Genomic DNA, 25,225 nt, shown 5'->3' on the forward strand with positions numbered 1-25,225 from the left:
TCAAACTTTTTTGAAATTATCGCCGAAGTAAAAACGACATTCGCGAACAATTGACGACGCTTCCGAACCCTCACGTATGTTTGGCGATCTTTTGCAGACTAAAATGCGAATGCTGGATTTTGCCATTCGCGTCCTTCGCAAATCGTTCGCGTGCTCCGTGAAATCCCACCCTTAGTAAAGAAGGTTGTTAAGAGATAAGGCAGGTCCTGTGAGTAGGAGAGGGGCCGAACGATGCTTATTATTAATATTCATTAATTTCTTAAGATGTCTTTTAATACCAATAATTGCGGCCATAAAAATCCGTGTCCATATGTCTGTGTGTATGTAAGTGTATAACTGTTTATGACTTTGTGTTTAAAAAAATCAAGTACGTAGGGATGGCTGATTCGAAGATCACGTTATTGTGAAAGTGTAATGCATGTGTGTAAGTTGTGATGTTGCGACTGGCCAAAATTTGGATAAAGTCTCCGGCTATACACAGACTTACTTAATATTTTGTAACTTAGGCCTATATATTACACTATGCTTCGAAAATAGAGGATTATTTTCTCTTGAAACTCGCCCGACTAATTTCTTTTCCTTATGTTATCACATATATGATATTATGAATAATAATTGTTGTGTATACATTTCAAATGCGTACCATTATATGAAGCATTTGTAATACTATTTTTTTTTTACTATTGATTCTATACACCCACTGCCACTATTGCTGCTACCGCTATTACTACTACAGTCTATAGGGTGATTGTTTTTATTTTAATCGGGATGATGATGGAAATGGTGATGAAATTGATATCATCTATGGTTTCATGCAACTATACTAAGAAAGAAAGAACAAAAGAAAGAAACAAAGAAACAAACAAAGAAACAAAATCTTACTCCGCGGGATGAATACTTTGTGCAGTGACATCGTACGGAAGCTTTTAAGTGTCATTCTATTTGATGACATACAATTAGAGAGATATTTCATCTTTTCAAGCTGACTTAATATTCACATCATGTCGCCCTGTCGACATACACTTTGTAGGAAGTCGACTTGGAGAGATAAAGTACTGTATGTTGCCACGTCGACATACGAGTACACTTTTTTAGGGAAGTCGATTTGGCAAGATCATGTATGTCTCAAATAATAATGACATGATATGAATATCAAGATAGAATAATTATCTCATCATGTCGTCAAGTATAGAATGAAACTTTAAAGCTTCCGTATCTTTTTCGTCCTTCAACACAATTATGTAGGTGCAATTATAATCATACAAGAATTTCATCTACAACATATTTTCTTATATGTGTGGTAGTCAAATGGTCCGGAACATTGGTTGTTTGTTGACCTAGCTGGACAAAAGCTCGAGCAAATACTTCTCAAAATATCCTATCATTTCTAAAAGTGGAACCGGTACTTTTAATTTAATTTTGTGAATGATATAGGCCTGTGTTAAACCTGATGTGAGAAGAGTAAACTGATTTGGACAAATCCAGCCCCTAGGGTTTGCTCATGTATATAACAGGTGAGTCTGTTTGCTACAGCAGGTGTATTGTGAGGAAAACCTCTGACAACCCCCACTCCTACCTCCTTCCGACCTGCCGTGATCCATTTAATCTGGGTTTAAAGGGATGATGAAGTTTGGAGTCCGAGTTGAAACTTCAAGCATAACAACAATCGTTCATATTTTTTTTAATCTACCTAAACAGACCTGTCTTCTGATAATGGAATCGTGACTTTTTTTTCCAGATTTATTATCTTTGTCATGTGTTTTCGGTTGAACAAACATTTTACGCTTGTAGGTGGATAATGAAAAGTTCAAATCTCGAAAACCCTACAATACTATACGGTATGTCTTTTTGATTCCCAAGTTTATCAAAAGAACTGTATTGTACACTTATACGTATAATTAACTATTGAAAGCATAAACGTTGTCCACGCCATGCTCTTCGTGAAATACTCACCCATTCACTTGCCACACGATCACATAGCCCAGGCCTCTTAAAGTAATCCAGACCAGATGTGGGCATATATGTTTATATACTTGATGATGAGTAGGTACACATTTTTGCGGTAAGACGAAAATGACTGCGAAGTAGGTAAGGAAGATAAATATGTTTACTGTACATTCTTGCCTTTATCCTTTGGAATACCCCTCGTAGAACGAGTGTACAGCAAAAATAGACTCATAAAATACACGGAAGATGAATAACCACACTATCTGTGACCTAGACAAGTTGTGAATGACATTTGGCAACAGAACAATTTTTGTCCAATTTGATGTCCCGGCGCCACGCTGTTAAGAAATAGAAAATTACCTCTTTACCCTTCTATCTCCCATAAAGAGATGCGTCGATCTTTTGATCAGGATGTGATGAGTATACATATATGAAAATATGCAAATTATGTGCTTTGAATGATCGAATGAATGAGTGATTGGCTGATTGAATGAATGATTGATTGACTGAATTAATGATTGATTGACTGTATGAATGAATGAATGAATGAATTGATTGATATTGACTGTATGGATGAATGAATGAATTATGATTAATGAATGATTACTGAATGAATGATAAATGAATGAATGAATGAATGAATGAATGAATGAAATGAATCAATTAATGAATAAATGCAGTTTATTTTTCCTAGTCAAGTGGCAGAAACATGGCAGAAACTTGAGGACAGATCGACCTGTGAAACCTATTTCTAGATCTGTCTTTCACATGCCATGCCCTTTCCTTATTACAGCTATGCCATGGTATGAAAGAAGTACTGATTTTCTTTCTTAAATCGATATCTGCAAACAACGGCATTTATAGGAGAATATGGCCATAAGGTACATTTTTGCTTGAAAAAACGCAAATTTTCTACGAAATTCACAAAATTTGCCCCCCCCCCAAAAAAAAAAACAAACAAAAACAAAACACGAAAATTCTTTGCGGATATTGATATCATTAACATCCATTAGCTGCTATTCGAATGACATCGCAGTCACAATATGCATGCCCTATACAAAGACAACCATCTTTAGACGCCCTTTAGGACTCACTGAGAAGTACTGTACTTCTCAATACTGTATTGAATGGATTATTCACAATACCTTAATATTCGTTCCAGTTTTCTGTGGTATGTTAATTTCATCCACCCATTACTATATAGATTAGTGCGTGTGGGTCACGTCCTTCTTTGAAAAAACCTATGTGCTGAAGAAGAAATTAGCAAGGGGTTGAAAACGAGACTCCTGAATCATCTGGCAAAAAGGATACAATTGCGGGGACCAGGGACGATTTAAGTACATCACCTGTTTCCGTGGATCTGAATAAGCAAACCATCACAGAGTAAGAGAAATGTTGAGACGCAAAGAAAGTCGAGAAGGGTAGGGTGAGTAAACTGTAGTAGATATGAATTAGAAACCTGTTTTCTTGTGAAGAAGTTACGGTCATCACGGTCACCACTCAATAAACGCCTGTCACGATTCCTCATCGAGCGAGATAATCGCGTTTTATCGAGCCACAGGTGTCCGTAGCGCGCGGAGAATTTCCCGCCAGCTATCTTTCGCGTGAAGTGACGTCATCAAAAGTACTTCGTGTCCTACTTTCTTTCTTATTTATTGTTTTTGTTTTTGTTTTCGAGGAGGGCAAAGGAGGAAAAATCAAACAGGCAGGTCTGATGACAAGGAGCTATGTGTTGTGCTCGAGGCAAATATATACCTGAGTCAGGCTTTAAAATAATGTCGCTAGTCCAGTCTATGGAGTTCAAGACGTTCGATTTTCTAACTTATTTGCCGTTCAGATCTAAGTCTATAGGCCTACATTGTTCATAGAGTGCTTCTTGATTATTCATTCATTCTGTCTTACTTTATTTCCATCACATTATGCTCTCATAGTGGTTAAAATCGGAATACATCTGTAAACAAATGATTTTTTTTTTTAAATCTAATGTTTTTCCATAAAGGCGACTGAAATTATCCATGTTACGACCATTACATGCACTATCAGTGAAGTACTGGAAGTACAACAAAGTTGTTGTTGAAGTGCTATAGCTGTATACATCATAATCGTCATCATTAGTAAAGTTACTTGTAAAGTTACTTGCTCATTCCAGGTCACTCCCATCACTTTAGATACAGTCATGATCAGTTGAATTCCACATTCTTCTTTCTATACCTACGCTCTATATAGAAATGCAGAGAACGATTCTGTTCTTCATGTAAATGGACGTGTAAATCGTTGCAGTAATGTTAAAGTGCTGATATCTGGCTAGAGCGCATGTTTTCACCGCAATCCCACAGAAATAAAACAAATCCAAAGGAAACAAACAAAATAGGCCCTAACAATCGGATGTGTAAAATGTGATGTAGGCCCTATATACTGTGTTTTCATTGCAGCATCTCTCTCTATTATCTCTTTTGTTTTTAATCTTTACCTCTACAAAATGACTTGAAATGGATATGAATACACTGTGTATTTATATTGCAATGTCTGGACTTTGATCCTTCCGTTGTCTTAATGGTAACATTGTGATTCTGCATCACCAGTTTACCTTGTAGCTTATTCCTAACAATTACCACGTCATGAATTAGCTGTTTTCCACATTGAATGCAATGTGTTTCGTATGCGAAATTCTTTCTGATATGATAGAACTGTGGTTGCTCGTTCTTTTTTTTTTATCACTGATATATACTTGCATCAACTAACAACTCCTCAATGAAAACAGAACATGACAGAAATACAGAATATACAGTCAGACATACCTAAACGTTCCTCATAAGTTACGAAAACATGCTAAAATCTGCATGATCGGTTGAATCACCCATCTGAAGGTTTTCTACAAAATCAGTGATTCCCCTAGAAGGTTGACGGTCTGCCAGAAATGTCTTGATTGATTAATTGCCGTCATCCGGATTGGCATTGACTGGTAAATATACCCTGGATGACAGAAGTGACACGAAGGAGGAGGGGGGGGGGGGGTGAATGGGGAGAGGTGGGGTGTTGGGTCGTTACTGTGCCGCTTCCTCAACGAGTCAAGGGCTGGGGGGGGGGGGGGAGTGAGGGGTAGGGCGGAGTGATCTTAAAGGCATTTACCATTTGCAGATGAAACGGAACCCAGCTTTTAGTGCTTCAAAATAGTTCTAAAATGTGAATTAGGGATAGAAACAATCAAAAATGTTAATCTGTGTAATCAAAGTCAAGTATTGTTGAATATACAAAATGTTATACATAATGATATCGTTTCTACACTAAACCGTGTAGGCCTACAGTTATGGTTTATTGAGAAAATAGTGATATCTCCTAATATTCTAGGTTTTAGTGCAAAAGTTTTATGTGGTAGGATGCTTTGTGATACAACTGACCTACATATGCATCAAATGTAATATCTAGAACATTTTTGAAGCTCCTAACTGTAAACAATACCTTTAAAATGAAGCACGTTCTATCCCGTGCGTTGTTATGTATAGTAGGCTCTACTGGAAAATAAAAATTCATCTCCCATGCCTGTATATTTCTGCTTGCAGGACCTATATATACCATGATTTATTTCGTTGGGTCATGACAAATGGCTTGGCTGACTATATAGATTCACTGGTATATACTCTTTGCAAGGTGCTTTTACATTTATTGTCTTTAGAGCCTTATGAATATCATCCATGATCATTTCATATCTTCCGTTTTCTCTTCATGAAAAGTGTTGTAGAGGAAAAGTTGAAGGAGTTTTCCTGATCTGATTTCTTGTGATAATGAATAATTGAGTGAGGTAGTGAGAATGTATCCTGTCTTTCTTTAACAGAGAATGATTATATTATCAAATATGGTGTTTCATAAACTACATATTATAGACATAGAAACTACCTTATTTAGTTTCTTTGTTTTCCTGTTTTTCTTGTTATTCGAGTCACTTAATTCAATTCAATTCAGTTCAATTTTATTTGTTCAATTCCACCAAGAAAACAAATTACTAAGACTTTCCGTGTCATGGATTGGGAAAGCAAACGACTTTTATTAAGAGATACCTATTATTAACAGACATTGACATTACAGGAAGGATATTTTACCTCCCGTCATGTTCAGCGTGAATTAAAACATGGAAAAGAAGAGGGAATTTCTTTTGGAACACAGAATAAGGAAAACAAAACAATATGAACAGAGTATACAACAATATAGTGAAACTCTATATGATAATTATACAGTGTAATGAGTACTGAAGTGATCAAAATGAAGTAAACAAAATACAATGTGCGATAAAAGGAGGGACCTAATGAAAAGACAGTGCTTGTAAAATGTGAGCCCCTATGGGGAAGAAGATAAGAAGAAAAATATGTTGATACAAAGGCCAAAAAAAAAAAAAAAAAGGTTTGGAAGTCCATAAAATGGCCAGAGAAATATAGAAATATAGAAGCCCCGATGTTGCTTTGATGGTAAACAAACCACACAAAAACAACAACTTTAAGACAACGTGAAGGTATCTCGTGAATGGTCGATGGTGATGATGATAATTTCGAAGATAACAGTATAGTGATAATGATAATAATAATAATGAAAATATGTTATTTCTATTGTAGTTGCACTGCAAAAAGTCCGGTGTTAAATATGAAACACCGAGCTGGTGTTCAATTTCCGGTGCTCATTTATTGTGTTAGATTAACACCTCCGGGTGTCATTTCAAAATACAATACTTTTTTTTTATTTCTTGTTTTGTTACTTTTGTTACTGTTCTTCTTGTTGATTTTCAACTTTAATAAGACGATCAAGAATTTTCCGATAAAGTACTTGATCTTTGAAGAAAAAAAGGTGCGAACACATGTGCACCGCAGTAACATCAATTGATGTGGTCTGCTGTTGAAGCTGGACGGGTGTTTTACCATTGACATTAACACCAGCAATATCAAATCGCCACCATGCGGTGTCATTGTTGAATTAACACCAGCGCACTGTCAAAAATATCACCAGCTACAGTGTCAAATTATCACCACGAAGTGCCAGGTGTACACTTTTCAACACCATCACAACATACTTTCTACACCTGTGGGTGTGGTCCTCTGTTGACATTTGATCTGTGTTAGATTTAACACCCATGGTGTTAAATCTAACACCGATGTTTTTGCTGTGTATTATTGGTGTTCTTGTTAGTATTATTATTCCAGCCACAATCACTATACCCATACTTCCATGATTGTTATCCTCCTCACATATAGTTTTAATCAATATCTTGTAAAGGATATCAAATACATCTGCGGACTGATTTTCAGTGAATAACACATCACAAAAACCACTGAACACTATGAGCTCTACAGGCACAAGTGCGGATGCGGTAAGATAGTATATTTAGATATGGTGTAAACAGCAGGTCTAATTCACTGCCGTTTTAGATTAATTCGCCATCAGTTTCTCATAACGGCTTGAGGAAGTAGCTCAATAAATTATCGCAAAATGATCACTTAAGATGGCGTTATGGCGAGACCGCTCTTTATTGGTCTGCGTGTGCGTGTGCGTGCTGTATTTTCGTATGGACGTTTTCTATTTAGAATGTGTCTTTTTTTGAAAGCAGTGAATTGATGGACTTCCGTACATAAGGAGGCTTAATACTATATACCCCTCCTGCATAGCCAGAGCTATTTTCACACGGGATGAGCACCTCAACTCTGACTTCCGTCGTCACGTTTTCTTGTCAGTTGGTGAAAACCCACTTTGCCATATAATTAAAAAAAAAGAATAAAATCAAGCAGTCGTTGATAAATTGCACCTCCCCGTAACAACAAGAGCTGCGGAACGCTCCATTGATATCGGGATAGGTCGGAATAGATATTCATTTTTTGTTTTCTTTTCTTTTCTTATGTTTTTGCTGCCACAGTCGTATTTTCAAGAAGCAGTAATATCGGTCAGAATCATGATATGCAAATTATATTAGATATATAGCCGGACAAGACCCCCACTTTGCTAGCTCACAAACCTTCGCTAGATTTCTTCGTTGTGACCTGAATTCAAGAAGAAAAGGTGCTGCAACGGATTCGTAATGATAACTCTGTAAGGGTAATGGGGTCATAATGGGTGAATTATTGACAAAAATATCAATGAACTTACATTGTTCTTTTTCACTTCCTTTTTCACAACGTCAGCTTGAACATGAAGAGGATATTCCCTTACAATGTCACGTAGTGATTTGGTTGATAAGGACAAAATAGTATGTTTTGTTTCAAAGCACAGCATAGCACGTTTCTCGGAGAGATTAAACCATGGTCCATGGACAGCTAACAATGGCAAACGGAAGAGTGATATCTATCAGACTCGTAGTCATCGTTCCGTCTGACCAAAAAGAAATCCTTCTTTTGTTTATGTAAATGAAAGCTGCTTCAGTTCTACATCCATGTTTTAAGAGATCAAACACTTTAGATGTGGTTAAAATTTGTTATAGTTCATCGAGTCGACTGGAAGCTTGCTTGCATCACCAACAATATTGCCTTTTTGCACTGACAGTGTTTTTTTTTTCATTTTCATTTCATCTAGACATCTGCGAATTTTCTTTTGAGAAAGAGGTGGTTAAAGGTATTGTTTACCATTGGTAGCAGTGATGGAAAATGTTGATGTATATAGTGTAGGTCAGTTGTATCACAAAACATCCTACCATGTAAAAATTTATACAATAAAGCCTAAAATATAAGGAGACATCACTATTTTTCTCAATAAACTATAACTGTAGACGGTTTAGTCTGGAAACAATTTTATTATATTGTTCACATTTTGTATATTTAACAATACTTAACATTTATTTTGCGGATTCATGTTTTTACATTGGTTGTTTCTATCCCTAACTCCCATTTTAGAATTATTTAGAAGCACAAAAGCTGGGTTTTGTTCCATCTGCAATTACTGGAAATGGTAAATGATGCCTTTAAAATGTGATTTTCTTTCTGTCGTGGAAGAGAGAGAGAGAGAAGGGGGGAGGGATTGATTTTAGATAAATGTCGGTAACATAATGTCAACATATTGTTTGCTTGGGTGTACGAGGGGCAGAGAATGCCATGGAACAGGGATCTTATTTCTTTGAATTATTCTATTAATTGACTTATTGAATCCAACATGCATATCCGTCTGATTTGAGTCTTTGAGCATTGTTACATTATGAGAGCACTTCGTACAACATCAGAGTTTGACACTGACTTTTCTTTTCCTCTGGATCCTAGCTATGAGTTCGGTACTACCAACCAACCGACAAACAAACAAAGAAACAATCGAACAAACAAACAACAAGCAGCATGTGAGTACAGTAAACGAGAACACCCAATGATTGAGATGAGAAAATGAGATCAATCGAAATAATGTAAACTTGACACGACTTTTGAACTGAGATGGCAATGAATAGCCTGGAAGAAGAAACCGAGCTGAAGGATCATCTCGACAGGGCAATGAACGAGCCCATGATAAAAGGAAAGAAAGAAAGGAAGAAAGAAAAAGTAGAGGGTATCATTTTCTATCACGTGTTATGAGAGACGCACACAGGCGACTGGCTACCCAAACATGTGCCTCCGTATATGTTACAACGACCACAATTTCTCTTTGCTTGTTTACATTTCGCGATTTGATGGGTCGTTTTTTTAGACTCCAACGCTCACCAGGAAGATGCCGGTTTTCTTTTTTGAAATGATCATTCCTTGTTTTTCTTGAGGTTTTCCGTCCCATTGTCTTTCGCACATGTATCAAGGCTAAACGAAACATCCAAATAGCATCGAGCCATTTAATGTTTACTGGAAGTTGGAGTCGCTTTCAGAAGGTCGTCTTGATACCTTGTTTGTGGGATGGGGATTGTGTTGCATTAAAGAAAGCGAACGCGGGACGTATACAGGAGAAACGCCCGGTGGCGACTCACTCATCCGCTATCATACCAGACAGTCGTTTTTAGACAATTCTGTCATTTGTAGGCCTTCGTTGTATCAGACAATCTTTATGTGAAGATGTCACACGGAATAAAATTACCATGGAACTCGAATATTAGTGTTTATTCAATTTTTGATGAGTTTGACATGAGAGTTTTCCGTGACGATTATTGTGATAAGAATTTGCCACTGCTTGAAAGTGATCTTCACTTGGCCTCATGAATATTTATCATTACCGCTAATTTGCAATGGTCTCTAATATAATATATATAGCTGAAAGATTTAGCTGGGAAAACAGCCTATGCAATGGCCGTGATAATACCTTTTGGCCAACATTTTCTCTGTAATGGTTGCTTGTGTTAGTTACAGTCTTTGGATTTTTGTTTTTGTCGATCAAGTATGGGAAAGAGATAATAAGAAAAGAATCATAATTATCATGGTCCTTTCTTTATATGATATAAAATGCCAAGAAATGTGAAGAATTCTATGTATGTGCTAGTTGTATCTAATAATATCATGAGAAATAATTATTTGACCGGCTGCCAGGACTTCTGGTGAGTCGGAATAAAGAGCCGTTGACCCTGACGACTTTTGTCAGGTGACCAGGTAATTGGCCAAAATGATGTTCTTATTTGTCAAAGGTTTGCGGAAATCACTCTGTAACCGCAATGTCACCGTGACCACGATAAAGTGTAATAGGTCGACTTCACCAGTTCACTTTCGCGGAGTTAAAGGGATGGTACAGTTTCAAGTGAGATGGAGCTTTAGGTCTCCAACGTTTGTTTTGTTGTTGTTGTTGTTGTTTTTTAGATAATGGGAATCCTTTATGAAATATGTAAGACCATATAATTCTAAGAGGAATTCAAAGTTTACTAAGCAAAAGTTGGTTTTGAAATGGCTGAGATATCCAAGACAAAGCAATCCTAATAAGAGATGGGACCCACCTTTTATTAAAATCGCTTTGTTTTACTATTTGTTTTTTGATATCTCAGCCATTTCAAAACCAAATTCCATCAAATAAACTTTAAATTCCTATTGAATTGTATGCTCTTTCATAAAGTGGTTTGTAGCCTAAGTATCTCGCAAAAAGTTGAAAGTTGAATCCTCACCTCAACCAATACTACACCATCCATTTAAAGTCGCGCTTCATTCCGAGTACAAGTTGACTTCAGTGGATGGAGTGACATAAACGCTGGCACACTTAAAATAGAAAAAGTTTACTTAGATAACTATTCTAGAACTGTATGCCCTTTTAAAAGGTCGTCATTTCTGAATTATTTCAACTCTGGATTTCTCTTACGCAATTAGTGCTTTCTTCTTTGTAAAGTCATGGATAGGATGAAAGAGAAATAATTGCAGATGAGAGGGATTGTCATCACCTCATCTGGTTTGATATAATTATCGTTGTTGGGACCAATGTCACCAGCGTTTCGTGAAAGCACGAAAATTTTGCAATTCCATAACGTTTTCGCTTTGAGAGTAGGCCTGCGACTTCAGTCAAACTTTCAGGGTTGTTTGTTTTGGATTATTCTTTCTTTCTTTTGAAGTCTTTTTTCCCCCTATATATCTGTAAACAAAATCACATTTGCTTTAACGTCATAGAATGTCAACATGTTTACAAGAGACACCCTGTTACAAATATGATCAGTGTGGACACCCGAGTATAAAGAATGGCTCCACAACCCAACGCCATCGGGCAGTGCGATGATATCCCTGTATAGCTATCTAGGTCAGAAATCTGGGTCCGCCTTCGGACATCTGGTGGACTTGAACCCCAACGTGTGGATGGCTGTTGTGGAATGTAAACCTGCAGAGATCGTCGGTGGCAGGGTGAAATTCTTGTTGGGGGCTGGCTACAACTTCAAAACAACCAAGGCCTGATGCTAATTGCTACTGTACGTGATGCGATAAGGCGACTCGTTGAAACTCGGTATTAAAGGGATGGTATAGTTTTGGTTGAGATGAGGATTGAATTTTGAGCTTTTTGCGAGATACTAAGAAACCACTTATAAAATGTTACATAGCATAAAATTCCAAGAGGAATTTAAAGTTTTATTTAATAAAAATCGGTTTTGAAATGGCTCAGATGTCCAAAAACAAAGTAAAACAACGCGATCCCAATAAAAGGTGGGTTCCACCTCTAAATAGGATTCCTTTTTGGGGATATCTCGATCATTTCAAAACCCATTTTCATAAAATAATCTTTGAATCCCTCTTAGAATTAGGCCTACATGCTCTTTCATATTTCATAAGAGGTTTCTCATCATCTCACAAAAAAGTCGAAACCTGAAGCCCCATCTCAACCAAAACTACACCATCCCTTTAAGACGTCTTCAGGACGAGTGGACGACCTGAAAAGTTTGAACGAGACTGGATGAGTGCCATGTTCAGGCCGCGAAGGTGCCGTGGCGCCTTGGCGAGTTTTACAAGTCGCTTGTCCACTTTCCTCCCCGTTATTGGTGCCTTCTTGCAGTACCATGATACCTACTATAGACCAGCTGTTCACTTCTGAGCCCTTCCTATGTCAGGGAACGAAGTTGGAATCATTGTCGGTGACACTGTAAGGTTTTCTCATTCCCTGACGGTATTTGCGTAATCATGAACATCGAACTGAATGTCGTTAGAGAGCATGTATCAACATGAACGCTGTTTGGAGAAGTGAGGTAATGACGGCAAAATTGAAAGCGGATTGTGTATTGATCATGTAATGTCATGGTTACGACTTGGCCTTCATCATGTTAGGATTAATGTTGCCCTGGATGGTAAAAATATGTAAGGACTTTCTTTCCTATTGAGGTCACGATCCAGAAACTTTTGTTACATTTCTGATGCTTTAGGAGAAATTAATTGTTTACCCGACCAAAAAAGACCAAAAAAAAAAAAGTATTGAAAAAAAGATCGTCTTCAGAAGCTACATTCTGTAGATAAATCCATCTCGTCATCTCTTTCTTGCCACGTTAATGCTCCCGGATTCTGATTTGAAGCCAAGTGCTACAGCCACGCCCATTTCTGATATGGATGCAGTGCCTTACATAAACAGGAGCTCTGTTCGATAGTCGAGTTAAGGAGGTGTATATATAGGGATACCTCCTTGGTAGGACGAGTCCAGATTGTTTCGAGTGACAACTGATTTTGTAATCAAATCGTAATCAAAACTTTGTCACAATGTCAAATACGTCAAGTGAGGATCAAACAAGATTATTTTTTTCCAGATAATATTGTCTAGATTGTATGTATGATATGAGCAAAGCAGACATACTTATGATAGGTAGATTTCAAATTTTGACTAACGTATTGCCTGTCAACGCCAATGCGATGTAAACATTATTTGCTATCCTAACTCCCAAACCGCGGAGAGCACGGAATGTGAATGGACGAGTTGTGAGCGATGATACGGTACATCATGTACAGTTTATTTAGAAGCATGTTAATGGATTAGCCAGTCAAACCCGTATCAGTTCCTCGATGGCCTGATCGCACAGCACCACAACCTCTCCCGGGTGCCCCTCCCGTACCTCATCCCTGAGCTCGCCGTTTTGTACACTCCCACACTCAGGGAAATGCTCATGTGCTCAGTACTTATTTCTATGACAATAATTATCGCATATAAATACCATCCACCAGTGCCTCATTCTACATTATCTCTATATTGACCAAACAAAGTTCGTAAGTAGGCCTATATCACTTTTCGAAAGTACATATCACTTTTCGTTGCTTTAGTGAACTTAATATGAAAACAAACATCCTTTGGACTGAAATGCGGAGTCCTTTCGTATAGGCATATCACAAAACTTAATTTGAGTTTCTGGAATGGCGGCTTCATCACTTGAGAAATAAAAAAAGATATAAGTAAGACGCAATAAAACACTTTCGGAACACGAAATGTTTGTATGACAGATTTAATGAGCTTTTACACTGAATATTTTGACGTTTTGTATACGAATCTATCAAGATCATGTGCAGAGAACATAATCACACGATCCATTATAGGAGGGATTGGCATTTTAGGTTATTATTGAAAGTTTTTCAACATTTTGTAGGTGTTATCATCCATCTTTCAAGAATGCTGTATGACAGATGGCATGAAATTAAAGTCAAGGCTCATTACTATTTGTTTGTTTGCTTGTTTGTTTGTTTGTTTTACCGATATGGACTGTAAATTATATGATCCGCCCAATGAATGTGTAGGACCATGGACCTGGTAGGACGAAGCCGTGTGACTCAACGAGGATCCGTCTGCCAACTTATTTAAGACTTTATTTTACTTTATGTTCAGTAATGGTTAACTCTTCGTGTGCTATATATGGGTGCCAGTTGGTATTGAAAATCCCATAAGTATTGTACACACTGTCCAAACTCCCTGGCATAGAAAGGGTTAACTGTTTGATGTATGACGTTGCGCATCCTAAGGGTGATGGGATGAGGACTATAGCTGTGTGTTTATACCCGGTCCTCCTCCTCTTTCATTGTCTCATCTCACCTCTTCATCTTTTCTCTCTTTTGTCTCTCCCTCGCTCTCTCTCTCTCTCTCTCTCTCTCTCTCGCAGAACGAACCTGAACAAAATCTGCACTTACCTGCCATTATTGAGACCGCATATCCCAAAGCTTCGGTCTCAATTAACTGTTATAGGAAAGCTACAACTATCATTACGGTTTTATGAGCGTTCATGCTATATACATTCACGGAACAGTTTATTGGCTATGTATAAGTATGTATTCTGTACGTATGTGTGTATGTATTCATCTTACTGTATTTGATTGCCGTCATTTCTATACACGATGAATCTTTTGAATCGATGAATTCACTTGCTTTTTACTTTTCATAACACCTTTTCAACGACCAAAAACATGGGAGTGTACTTTGGGAAGAAAAGGTGTAGGCCTACTTATAGTATTCACTTCCACGCGTATGTGTCGTCCATTGTACGGGTTAATCAGGGAGGTGGGAGCATGCTCCTTTGAAACATCTGAAAGCGAATATTTCGGCCATACCATCGCAGGGTAGATACCAATGACCGTCTGCTCATGCGCAGATTGTAACTGCGCAGTCGTTTACTTCGATTTTGTTCTTGTTATACATTCCGTTTTATACGCAAGCCCAATGATTGCAATGAATGTACCATTGATTATGATAATTTCGTCAAGTTATAAATCATCAGATAATGCACGCTCGAAACTATTGGCATCATGTCTTTACTATGATGATATTGAAATGACAAGTGCGTTGATACTTCATACAGCTGGATAAAAGGATACTTGCAATTAATCTAATTAATGAATTTCGCTATGGTTCGTGTGATTCATCAAACTATCTGACTGTCGGGGGGAAAACAGGCTGGAATGGTAGAATTGATAGAAGAAATAATTGAGCAAATAGTAAGTACCTATAAAATTAGGTCCTTGGAATGAAGTCAAACTACTTTTCATCACCGACACAACGTATCATAGCAATCAAAATTTCTGTTAATCACTGTGTTGAGCGAGCATAAAAGGAAAGTTCCGGAACAGATCGAAGTTATAGTCTGAAGAGTCTGAGTATAAAAAAAAGCTGAATAAACTTTTTTTAAAAATCGGATAAGAATTAGGGAAGTCATACGAATAAGAAGTTTCACTAATTTTTGCAGTGTACTTCTCAAACATTTGGTATGGTAATGCAAGTGAACGAGCTGACGATGTTATCACTTCACAATTTTCCCTTGATCATGTTGAAAAAAAAAGACGATTTTTCATGTTGTAAAAGCGGAAAACATCGTGTTATTCCTAGCTGGATCAAAATAATGACCAGTCAGAAATATTAGGATTTAAGACTATCCAGAGCATATAATCATTATACGTTTGAACAAAATCTGGAAATTTCATGATTTTTTTTTTTGTGCGAACTACTCGAATATGGCAAGTTACGAGGTGATGACATCATCAATTCTCTTATTTGCATTACATTCAAGAAGTTTATTATGAAAATTAGCGAGATTTCACGATTTTCACAACTTCTTGAATTTCCAACCGATTTTGATCAAACTTTCACTGATTTGCTTATGAGATTTCACTCTCTCTCTCTCTCTCTCTCTCTCAAACGAACGTTTTGACTGGTCCGAAACTCCCCTTTAAGCAGAACAAGGGCTGTGTCTCTGTCGAGATTTGAGACATGATCTGTCGGAATAGACCAATGCTAACAGGAAAGATGATTTGGCTTGGCTCAAAACACCCAAATACAGCCATGTCGGAACCATGCGATTATCATTATTATCATTATTATTATTATTATTTTTTATTATGATATTATTATTATTATCATTTTTATTATTATTATTATTATTATTATTATTATTATTATTATTATTATCATTATCATTATTATTATTATCATTATTATTATTTTATTATTCTCATCATTATTATTATCATTATAATTATTATTATTCTCTTAATGAAGGAAACTTGAGTTCGAAAGTCTGATTTCTCAAGACTGCTGAAATATATGTTCGCACCTGAAAAAAAAAATACATGTGCTTGTAAAGTTTATTGGTTCATTATAGGTCATTAATAACTAGAGTGTCTTCGTGGGGTTCTAGCGCTGAATAATTATGAGTACTTTCATGGTTGTTTTTACTGTAATTATCATTTTGTCAACGTCATTAAACATATAATTAAGTACTTATTATCATTACGCAGTGCTTACGCATATATGCCTTCTGGATGGGAGTGGAATATTGATCATACAGAAACAGATAGGCCTACTTAGGGATGGGTTTATAAGGTGTTAATTAATATCAAATTTACCCCATAACAATTAATAATTAATTTGAGATCAAAGCCATGATAATTGGTACAATTTTATCAAAGGTTACATGTATTTTTATGAGATACTGACATTTTCACCATGCGTTACCATGGAAATGGATTTTTGACACTATGGGACACGCTTTGACCTGTTAACATTGCATTTTTGAAATCTACGCACAAAATTGGTCTAGATGAAGTAGATTAAAAAAATATATGTATAGGGTGCATGGGAACCCCCCTTTCCGACTCAACTATAACTTGTGTTCGCTATTGTACAGGCTTACGTAGGGCATATGCATAACATGTTCTCTTTACTCGTTTCTATCTTGCAGATCCTGTTTCCGTTACATATCCTGTAACACAGACTGTACGTGATGATTCTACCAGGATTACACACGATTCCCGTCTGCCTCCTACTCAGTGTCAGCGCATGCGCAGTATGGGCACAAGGGGATCTTATCGGCAATTGCTGGGTTGATGCGCGTAAGTTCCTGTATTTGTTCTTTTTTCCTTCAATTAGGCGGTTTCAGTTATTCAGAAATATGGCTATTGACCTGATACCTTTCACTTCTCTTCAAAACTTGGAATCCAGTTTGCATGCATAAGTTGTTGCTTTGCCTGGCAGATTTCGGGAAAACTTTTGGGCTGCCAGTAACATGTTTTAACCTATATATAAGAGCGTGCGTCGTGTATTTTTGGATGTGTTTGTTTGTGAGCAGGTCTTTCAATGTGGTGCATTGTTAGCAATGTGTATTTGCATTTTAGAGGTATCTATAGTGACAGACAAAACCAGGAGGTATCTCTACATTCAAAGATGATTTTTATCATGAGATAAGGATGTCTTGAACGATCGAGTGCTCACCTTTAGTGATAAATGCCGCACGTCCAGTACTCGTGGCTATAATACTAATAAAACAACTAAACATGCTTGCACGGGAAACTGAACGTTTAATGGTTAATCGAGGTGACGAGGTGTATCAACAATCCTTCAAGTATTTAAAGATCCCGGAAAACAATGAGTACTTCAAACCATAAGATTTTTTATTCATTATTATTATCATTATTATTATTATTTTTTTTTTTAGTGTGAAATCGAAATAACACAATAGGAATAGTCAATGTTATATCAATAGTACACTGCAAAAAGTCCGGTGTTAAATAGTGAACACCGAGCTGGTGTTAAATTTTCGGTGCTCATTTATGGTGTTAAATTAACACCTACGGGTGTCATTTCCAAATTTTAAACTGTTTTTTTGTAGAGTTTCTTAGTAACTGCACTTCTTGTTGATTTTTAATTTAAACAAGACGATCAAGAATTTTACATTAAAATACTAGATTTTTGAAAAAATGTGAAAATAAATTTACACCAAAGTAACACCAGCTGGTGTGGTCCCTTATTGAAGCTGGACGGGTGTTAAACCATTGATATTAACACCAGCAAATATCAAATCAACACCATGTGGTGTCATTTTTGAATTAACACCAGTACAGTGTCAAAATAACACCAGGTACAGTGTCAAATTAACACCACGAAGTGTCAGGTGAACACTTTTCAACACCATCACAGTGCATTTTTAACACCTGTGGGTGTGGTCCTTTATTGAAGTTTGATCGGTGTTAGATTTAACACCAGTGGTGTTAAATCTAACACCGATGTTTTTACAGTGTAATCAGTGGCATTTGTAACACAAAACGAGAAATCAAGTTGCACATCAATCGTGTGCAAGTGGAGAAAAATCCATGAGACCATTATCATTAAAAGAGCTTGACCGAGTGTCGGCCCCAACAAAACACTATTAATGTAGAAGTGGAATATGGTATTATATAGGCGTGTACATCAGCAAAGACTGGACATACACATATTTCTTAAAGTTGGTGTGGGACTGTGAGAAGATGATATGTTATATTCTTGTAATACTTGGAGGTGTGCGATATCTTACTTCACCATCAAATGGTTGGAGGGAGATGGAATATTGTTAGAAAATTTCCTGCTCTCTGCTCTCAGCGTATAGGCTGACTGGTAACTGAGAAAGAACAAAATATGTGAATATGACAATAAATGGGAGATCTGATTCACAACTATCGAGGCCCATGTAAGATTTCGGACAGTGATGCGTAAATAAACAGCCTGAGCGTGCAACAGATGTTTAATAGTGGATTGATTTTATACACTCGATTCGTTGCTAAGCATTTTATACATGACCTTATTTTGCAAATGGTGGCCTTGGAAACACAAAGCACACACACCCTTTGGTTGCAGCCAGTGTCCGATTTATTTGAGCGAACCATTGAAGATGCAGTTTGTCCAGTCCAGTCGTAAATGTCGCTGTATATTTTGAAAATCAAGTATTGAAAATCCCGATCAAAATGTTGATTGCTAGATTTGAGAAAGCATGCTGCTGACGCTACTTTTCCCTTGTTAGCCCATAAATGTGGAAGGTATCAACGTAGAGGATAGGCGATATGTGTTTTTTGGTTTTTGTTTTTGCTTTTTGTTTTTGTTTTTGTTTTTTATTTTGCTTTGTTTTGTTTTCGGTGGTGGTGGTGGTGGTTTTGCTCAATGGTTCTAAGGCCTGTTTTTAGACCACGCTTACGAAGCATTCAATCTAAAGTTGGTTCGTATTTTTGTTTGGTTCTGTTTCCAAGGTTTCCAAATGGCAGTTTCGATGTATAAGCGGAGTCGAAACAAACAAATTAAACAAAACATAAACCCCCCAAAACCAAAGGTTAATCGCCACATTATTTTCAACCACACTAATTAGAGCAGGTACCACGGATCTTTTTGTATCAACAAAATTCCATGTGCGACATTATATGAACAAACTTCTTATAGGTTTAGTTCTCTGTATTACATGCTGTTACTGTTTTCGTGTTTGTCAATAGGTATTATGTTTGCATATATGTATCTCTCTCTCTCTCTCTCTCTCTCTCTCTATATATATATATATATATATATATATGAGCCTATTCTACATGTGTTACATCATTGTGTTCTATATTTGGCTCTGTCATGCCACTGGCACTGTCATGAGGTCATGATTTGACACAGTTGGTAGCAAGTCTGTCTCCACATCCAAAGGACCCGGGTTCGATTCCTGATGAGGAGTCTTGTGTTATATACCGTCCCCTCTATAAGTAAGAGGCAAACACTCTGTCCCTCGGATAGAACATAAAATGGCGGTCCCATGTGTGAAAGAGTCACAACTCATGCACGTAAAGATCCCGCTTCATTCATTCATCGCAAAGAGCAGGGTGTTTAACCCGGTGAAGTGGTTCCGCCTCACATCCAACTGGACCCCACGGAGGACCAGCTAGTGCATCTGAATATGGGCTATTCAGCCATCTTCTCAGGTGGAAAAATAAAAACAAAGAACTATATCTCCCTCTACAAATTAAATTTAATTTGTAGAGGGAGACAAAGTGAAGAAACTCGCACCTGAACCTTCACCCCTCTGAATAATATCTTTCTTTCATTAAAAAACTATATGTTCACAAATTGAATGTTTTAGTAAACTCTGATTTGAAGCTGACTCTTACTTTTTATATAGCATTATCAACAAACGATTAGTATTCAGGTTATTACAAGAGATAAACATTGAACTTTTTTGTGCTGCTACCTGTGTCTCTGTTTGTTTGTCACGTTTGTTGAATATAATGGTGAAATCATTTCTCCATGTGATACTGCATCAAATGTCTAATGCACTTTCACAGTCAGAGGATACACAATTCGTTGTTGGCATGTCATTATGATAATAGCGAACTTTAGATCCGCGACGCGAACGCTACGACATACTTTCTCGTCCGAGGCCATACTACTCTCTTAAAAAAAATCGAGTGAAAATATTCACTCTTGAAGGAGTGAATACAAAAAAAGAGTGAATTTTGAGTGAAAATGTTCCTTTTCACTCATTTTGGAGTGACCTCAGGGATCACTCGAAGATTTTGGAGTCATCCCTGAGGTCACTCTAAAACGAGTGAAAATGAACATTTTCACTCAAAATTCACTCCAATTTCACTCTCAATTCACTCTTTTTTGTATTCACTCTTTCAAGAGTGAATATTTTCACTCGATTTTTTAGAGAGATAAGAACGCGCCGAGCGGGATTCGAACCCAAACTCTCCTGTTATCTATAGGAAGGAGTCCAGTTCTACTACACCACTGCACTCATGCAATGCAGGGAGGTGACCTCACCTCCCTGTGCAATGTAACACTTGCACATCTTCTAGGCTGCATTTGAGTTCTAATACATGTATCAATTTCAGTATAACGTGGGATAGTGAGGTTGGTACCTCTCCCTTCAACTCGGGCATCGCATCCCGTCACTAAGCCCCGATTACGGATAATTGGGAAGGGAAGTCCAGCGCTACGCCTACGTATTGCAATCTTTAGCATCAACCGAAAAAACGAATGATTTCCGTATAGAGGAAGTTCAGGGGAAACCGCCTCTCCTTTTTCTCATGGATTTTGTTCTTTTTGTTCTCTTACTTTGTTTCACTCGCCGTTGGCTTTGACTGCGGCGTGACATTGCAGTTCATGTTGAGGACGGTCAAGAAGGCTGAATACAGAGCTGCACACGTTAAATCCGTCCTCTCCCCCCCCCCCCCCCATTCACACAGCTGCACGATAATTATGATAACGGTCAATTACAACAATAAAAAAGCAAACAAACAAACCTTATGAATACACGATTAGGCATTTTAAAATAAATGTAGGATGTGTAACAAACCAGGGACCGTGTCTCTTGAGTATTTATTGCTTTCATAGGTAATACTACGATAGGTCTACATGCAATTATTCAAGGGGATTAGAACCATCAGCACGCGCGTTCTCCCATTGATAGTAGTTAAATGTTAAATCAATACTAAAGATGATTATAATGGTCAAACTAAAAATGCGATAAAAATATATATTATAGAAATACTTGTAATATTCATAATAACTGATTTGAGGGGAAAAAATGAACAAATTTGGATACAAATGCAACTGGATAAAGATAAGTGAAAGATTTAATGTCCACAAAATAATCTTTTGACGTTATGTCATCTTGGCATCATATAGGCACATGATCAGTAGGTATGTCGCTCGACATGTTTAAAATGACTTAATCTCTTTGTGCAGGTCTGTTTTATTTCGAATTCTGTTTTCTCTTTCTTTCTTTTTTGTTTTCGAAAAGATTACAGTTTTATCAGTTTATGTGCAAAATAAAAGGATCTTTGTCAAAATGGTGTCACGATAGACAAGCGAATAATGAGTCTCTCGATGTGTGACACTCAAGCACAGCCTTCCTATGCTTGTTGATTTGATTTTACCCACTTGCGCCCTCAAATATTTAATCTTAATTTTTTATTTTTTTAGGCTGCAATACGTCAGGTTCAGACCGCGGATTTATTTTTCCCTTTTTATCAAAAATCAGCTGTAGTATAGAAGTGTCGACTTGGAGAAGACTTAATTTGTTCGTCCTTCTTCAATGAAGCTAACCGTCACACCTACATCGTACCTTGGCAAATTACTACGATATGATTCTGGCTTGGACAGTCATTTGAAATTTCCGCCAGTTGGCAGGAAGGACGAAGTCAGTTCGCTGTGATTTTTAACCTTCCATGCAAAGTTTGTTTTGATGCAGTTTTCCTTTTCTTAACAGTGTTCATGGTTTTCTGTCTTAGTAGAATCAGGAGAATTTGTCGTTTTCAAAGCCAAAATTTCCTATTAGATTAAAGATAGTGACAAAGTCATATTAAGAGGCATAATGTCACTTAATTTGATTTTCTGTCGAAGGGAGAAACGATTTTCAAGGTGAATCTTTTGGTTGGTGTTTGTTCTTTTGTCACGTCGGAATATCTTATTCAGGTTATCCACACTCAAATGATTGACTTCTCTCTGTGAAAGAATGTATTATTGTTTGCTTTGGTTATTTTCTCACATAATTCACGACACATGCTGATGTGACTAGCCTACGGATAATTCCTTCGTAAGTCTTTTTTTTTCTGAGTTGAAATATCAACAACAGTTTCAGATTACTTTACATTTTATTGATCTAATGTCATAAAGACACAAAAGGGAATGCCTTACTTCATGGCAACGATGGCAGTGATTGTACACAATGGAATAATCTACTATACATTGCAAACACACACACATACACACACATACACAACACAATTTTTCACTGTTTAAACAAGCATTTACATGAGACATGCATATAGCTACTGTGCTTTTATGCTGTCATGTTCATTAGTGAAATCAGGAAATGCCATTGAATATTTAGCAAGCACAAAATGTAGGTCTATGCCTTTTAAAAATGAATATGCAGTCTTACACTTTTATCGGATTATCATATTAAGCCTATGTAACATATGATTTGTGTGTGTGTGTGTGTGTGTGTGTGTTCTCACACGCGAAATTTTGTCCGAATCCTGGGAAACTGTTTAATAAGTCACTTTGCTCGTTGGTATGAATTTCTTCATATACAATCATCCTATCTGAAGGTTTCATTATTTGTGTCTGTATATAGATTATCAATCAGAAATGCTCATATTTTTACACTGCAGTAATGTTCACGAAAACATTTTCAAACCAAATGTTTTAATTTGAACGACTTCAAAATAGAGCATGCTTTCTCGATCCAACCTTTCTTCTTATCCAACAGGTTCATGTTTTCTCTCGTGTTTATATAGGCCTGTATCTATTATTACCGCAGATAGTATTCAATCACGAACAAGACCGTCTTTCAATGAGTCCTTGGTAATTTTACTCAGAAATTCCGGTCATAAAACCTAAAAATATCTCATAATAAATATGAGGGTACCAAACACACAGAGAGCAGTGGAGAGAGAGAGGGGGAGAGAAAGAAGGAGAGACAGGCAGAAAGAGAGAGGAAAAGAGATAGAGAGGAAAATGATAAGATCCTGTTTTGATTACTTTTGCCGCGTTTTTCATTAATGACTTTCCCGATGTTTTCAATTCACTGGGTTGCACGTGGCCGCATATTTTTTCAAGGACCTCGATTTTTGGTGATCAGACTCCTTGGCCTGCAATACGTCATGGCAATAAATGATACAAATGCCATACATGTACTATAGTCAAGATGAATTTCAGAGAGAGAGAGAGAGAGAGAGAGAGAGTGAAAGGAAGGGAGAGAGGGAGTGGGAGTTAGATAAGGCGAATAAAATTATAAAAGTTTCATCACGGAAAAGAAAAGTGTGGGATTAAAAGTGTCAAGGCTTGCCACCAAATAGGAAGATCACTCACCCATAGATTACCACGCAAAATATTATTAAGATAATATCTTCATGATTAGGCAACTGCAACCTCTTCAACCCCCACCCCCTCCCCCCCCCCAAAAAAAAAAGAATTCTTGCTATGTTATCACAGGACTCAAATATAGGGCCTATATATTTTTTTTTCTCAGAAGGATACATGTTATTCCTACTGATTTTGTATCAGAAAAGGAAATGTACCGATTGTTTGTGGACATTTTGATGGGAACCTTGTGAGGTGATGACGTCAAATTATAAAATTTAAGTCAATTAAAAGAAAAACCTATATTGATTATCATAACATTGCCGATATTGTAATGTTTAATATTGAGTTGAATGAAATGATGATCAATATATATTGTGAATGCCTTCTTTGCTAGGTGCCACTATTTCATGATAATGATAAGGATGATGATATTAATAACAATGGTAATAAAAGTGATGTAATGTCATTTATGATAAGAGTAACGATAACTGAAGATTATGTGTTATCAAAGAGAAAAATATCCGTGCAACACGTCATGTAGATATACCTTATAGACATCTTGAAACGTCTTATCTCAATTCTAAGCTTGTAATTAGAATTCAAATGATATTGACGATTATTTCCCTTGCAATTACATACAGCCTAATTCTTACCCCTTCTCGAAGATGAAAGACAATCGATACGCGAATTGTTAAGTGTAATCTATACCAATCTTGCCATCTTATAGTAGGATATGTGTGATTTTAAAAGAAAGCGGAAAAACCCCGTTTTTTCCTTGTACATGTCACAGATGATAAGCTGAAATGTGCGTGCATGGTGAACGATGATTTCGCTTCAAAGCCCATGCATTCACTGTTTGCAAATCATATGATATCATGACAAATATTCCCAAAGTTTCATTTCTATTCACGGCGATACATTAAGGAAATCACAAGACATTATTTTTCAAGGTAGACTTAATATCAAGGTCACTTTTTCGGCACCATTTTCCTTTCGAGCATCCAGCATCTCACTTTTTAAATAACAATGATTAAGCACGCGTATTATTGTTCATATTTCATTCACCTCATATTTCATTGGTCCTTTATACAACGTATCTGCTTCGGAACTTCAGGACATTTTCATGTCAGTATAGAGTAATTCAATGCTACGCTTTCAGAATAATTGTAATTCACAAAATCAAGGAATTAGCAAGATTTGAGTTACTATGCTGTGTATGTATAACCCACAAGTGGAGTAAGGCTAAGACGGACCGGAGCATTATGGGTCCATTTCCAGCGTCCTTTGACAGAGCAGTCCATACAGTCCCATATATTGTTTTCAATGTGTCTGTCACTAT

General features: G+C 36.9%; 1 protein-coding gene across 1 annotated transcript in view; it reads left to right on the plus strand.

The window, feature by feature from the left end:
- Positions 1 to 25,225, plus strand: part of LOC139723290 (uncharacterized) — an 85,774-nt gene that overhangs the window by 13,621 nt on the left and 46,928 nt on the right. Inside the window, exon 2 of the mRNA XM_071634549.1 lies at positions 16,976 to 17,126. Coding sequence (XP_071490650.1) covers positions 17,018 to 17,126 — 109 coding nt within the window. The 5' untranslated portion in view covers positions 16,976 to 17,017. The remainder of the gene's footprint in view (positions 1 to 16,975; positions 17,127 to 25,225) is intronic.

Source organism: Diadema antillarum, unplaced genomic scaffold (assembly GCF_040938485.1).
Source record: "Diadema antillarum isolate AM-2024a unplaced genomic scaffold, OU_Dant_1.0 scf00000185, whole genome shotgun sequence".
In the NCBI taxonomy this organism is placed as follows: domain Eukaryota; kingdom Metazoa; phylum Echinodermata; class Echinoidea; order Diadematoida; family Diadematidae; genus Diadema; species Diadema antillarum.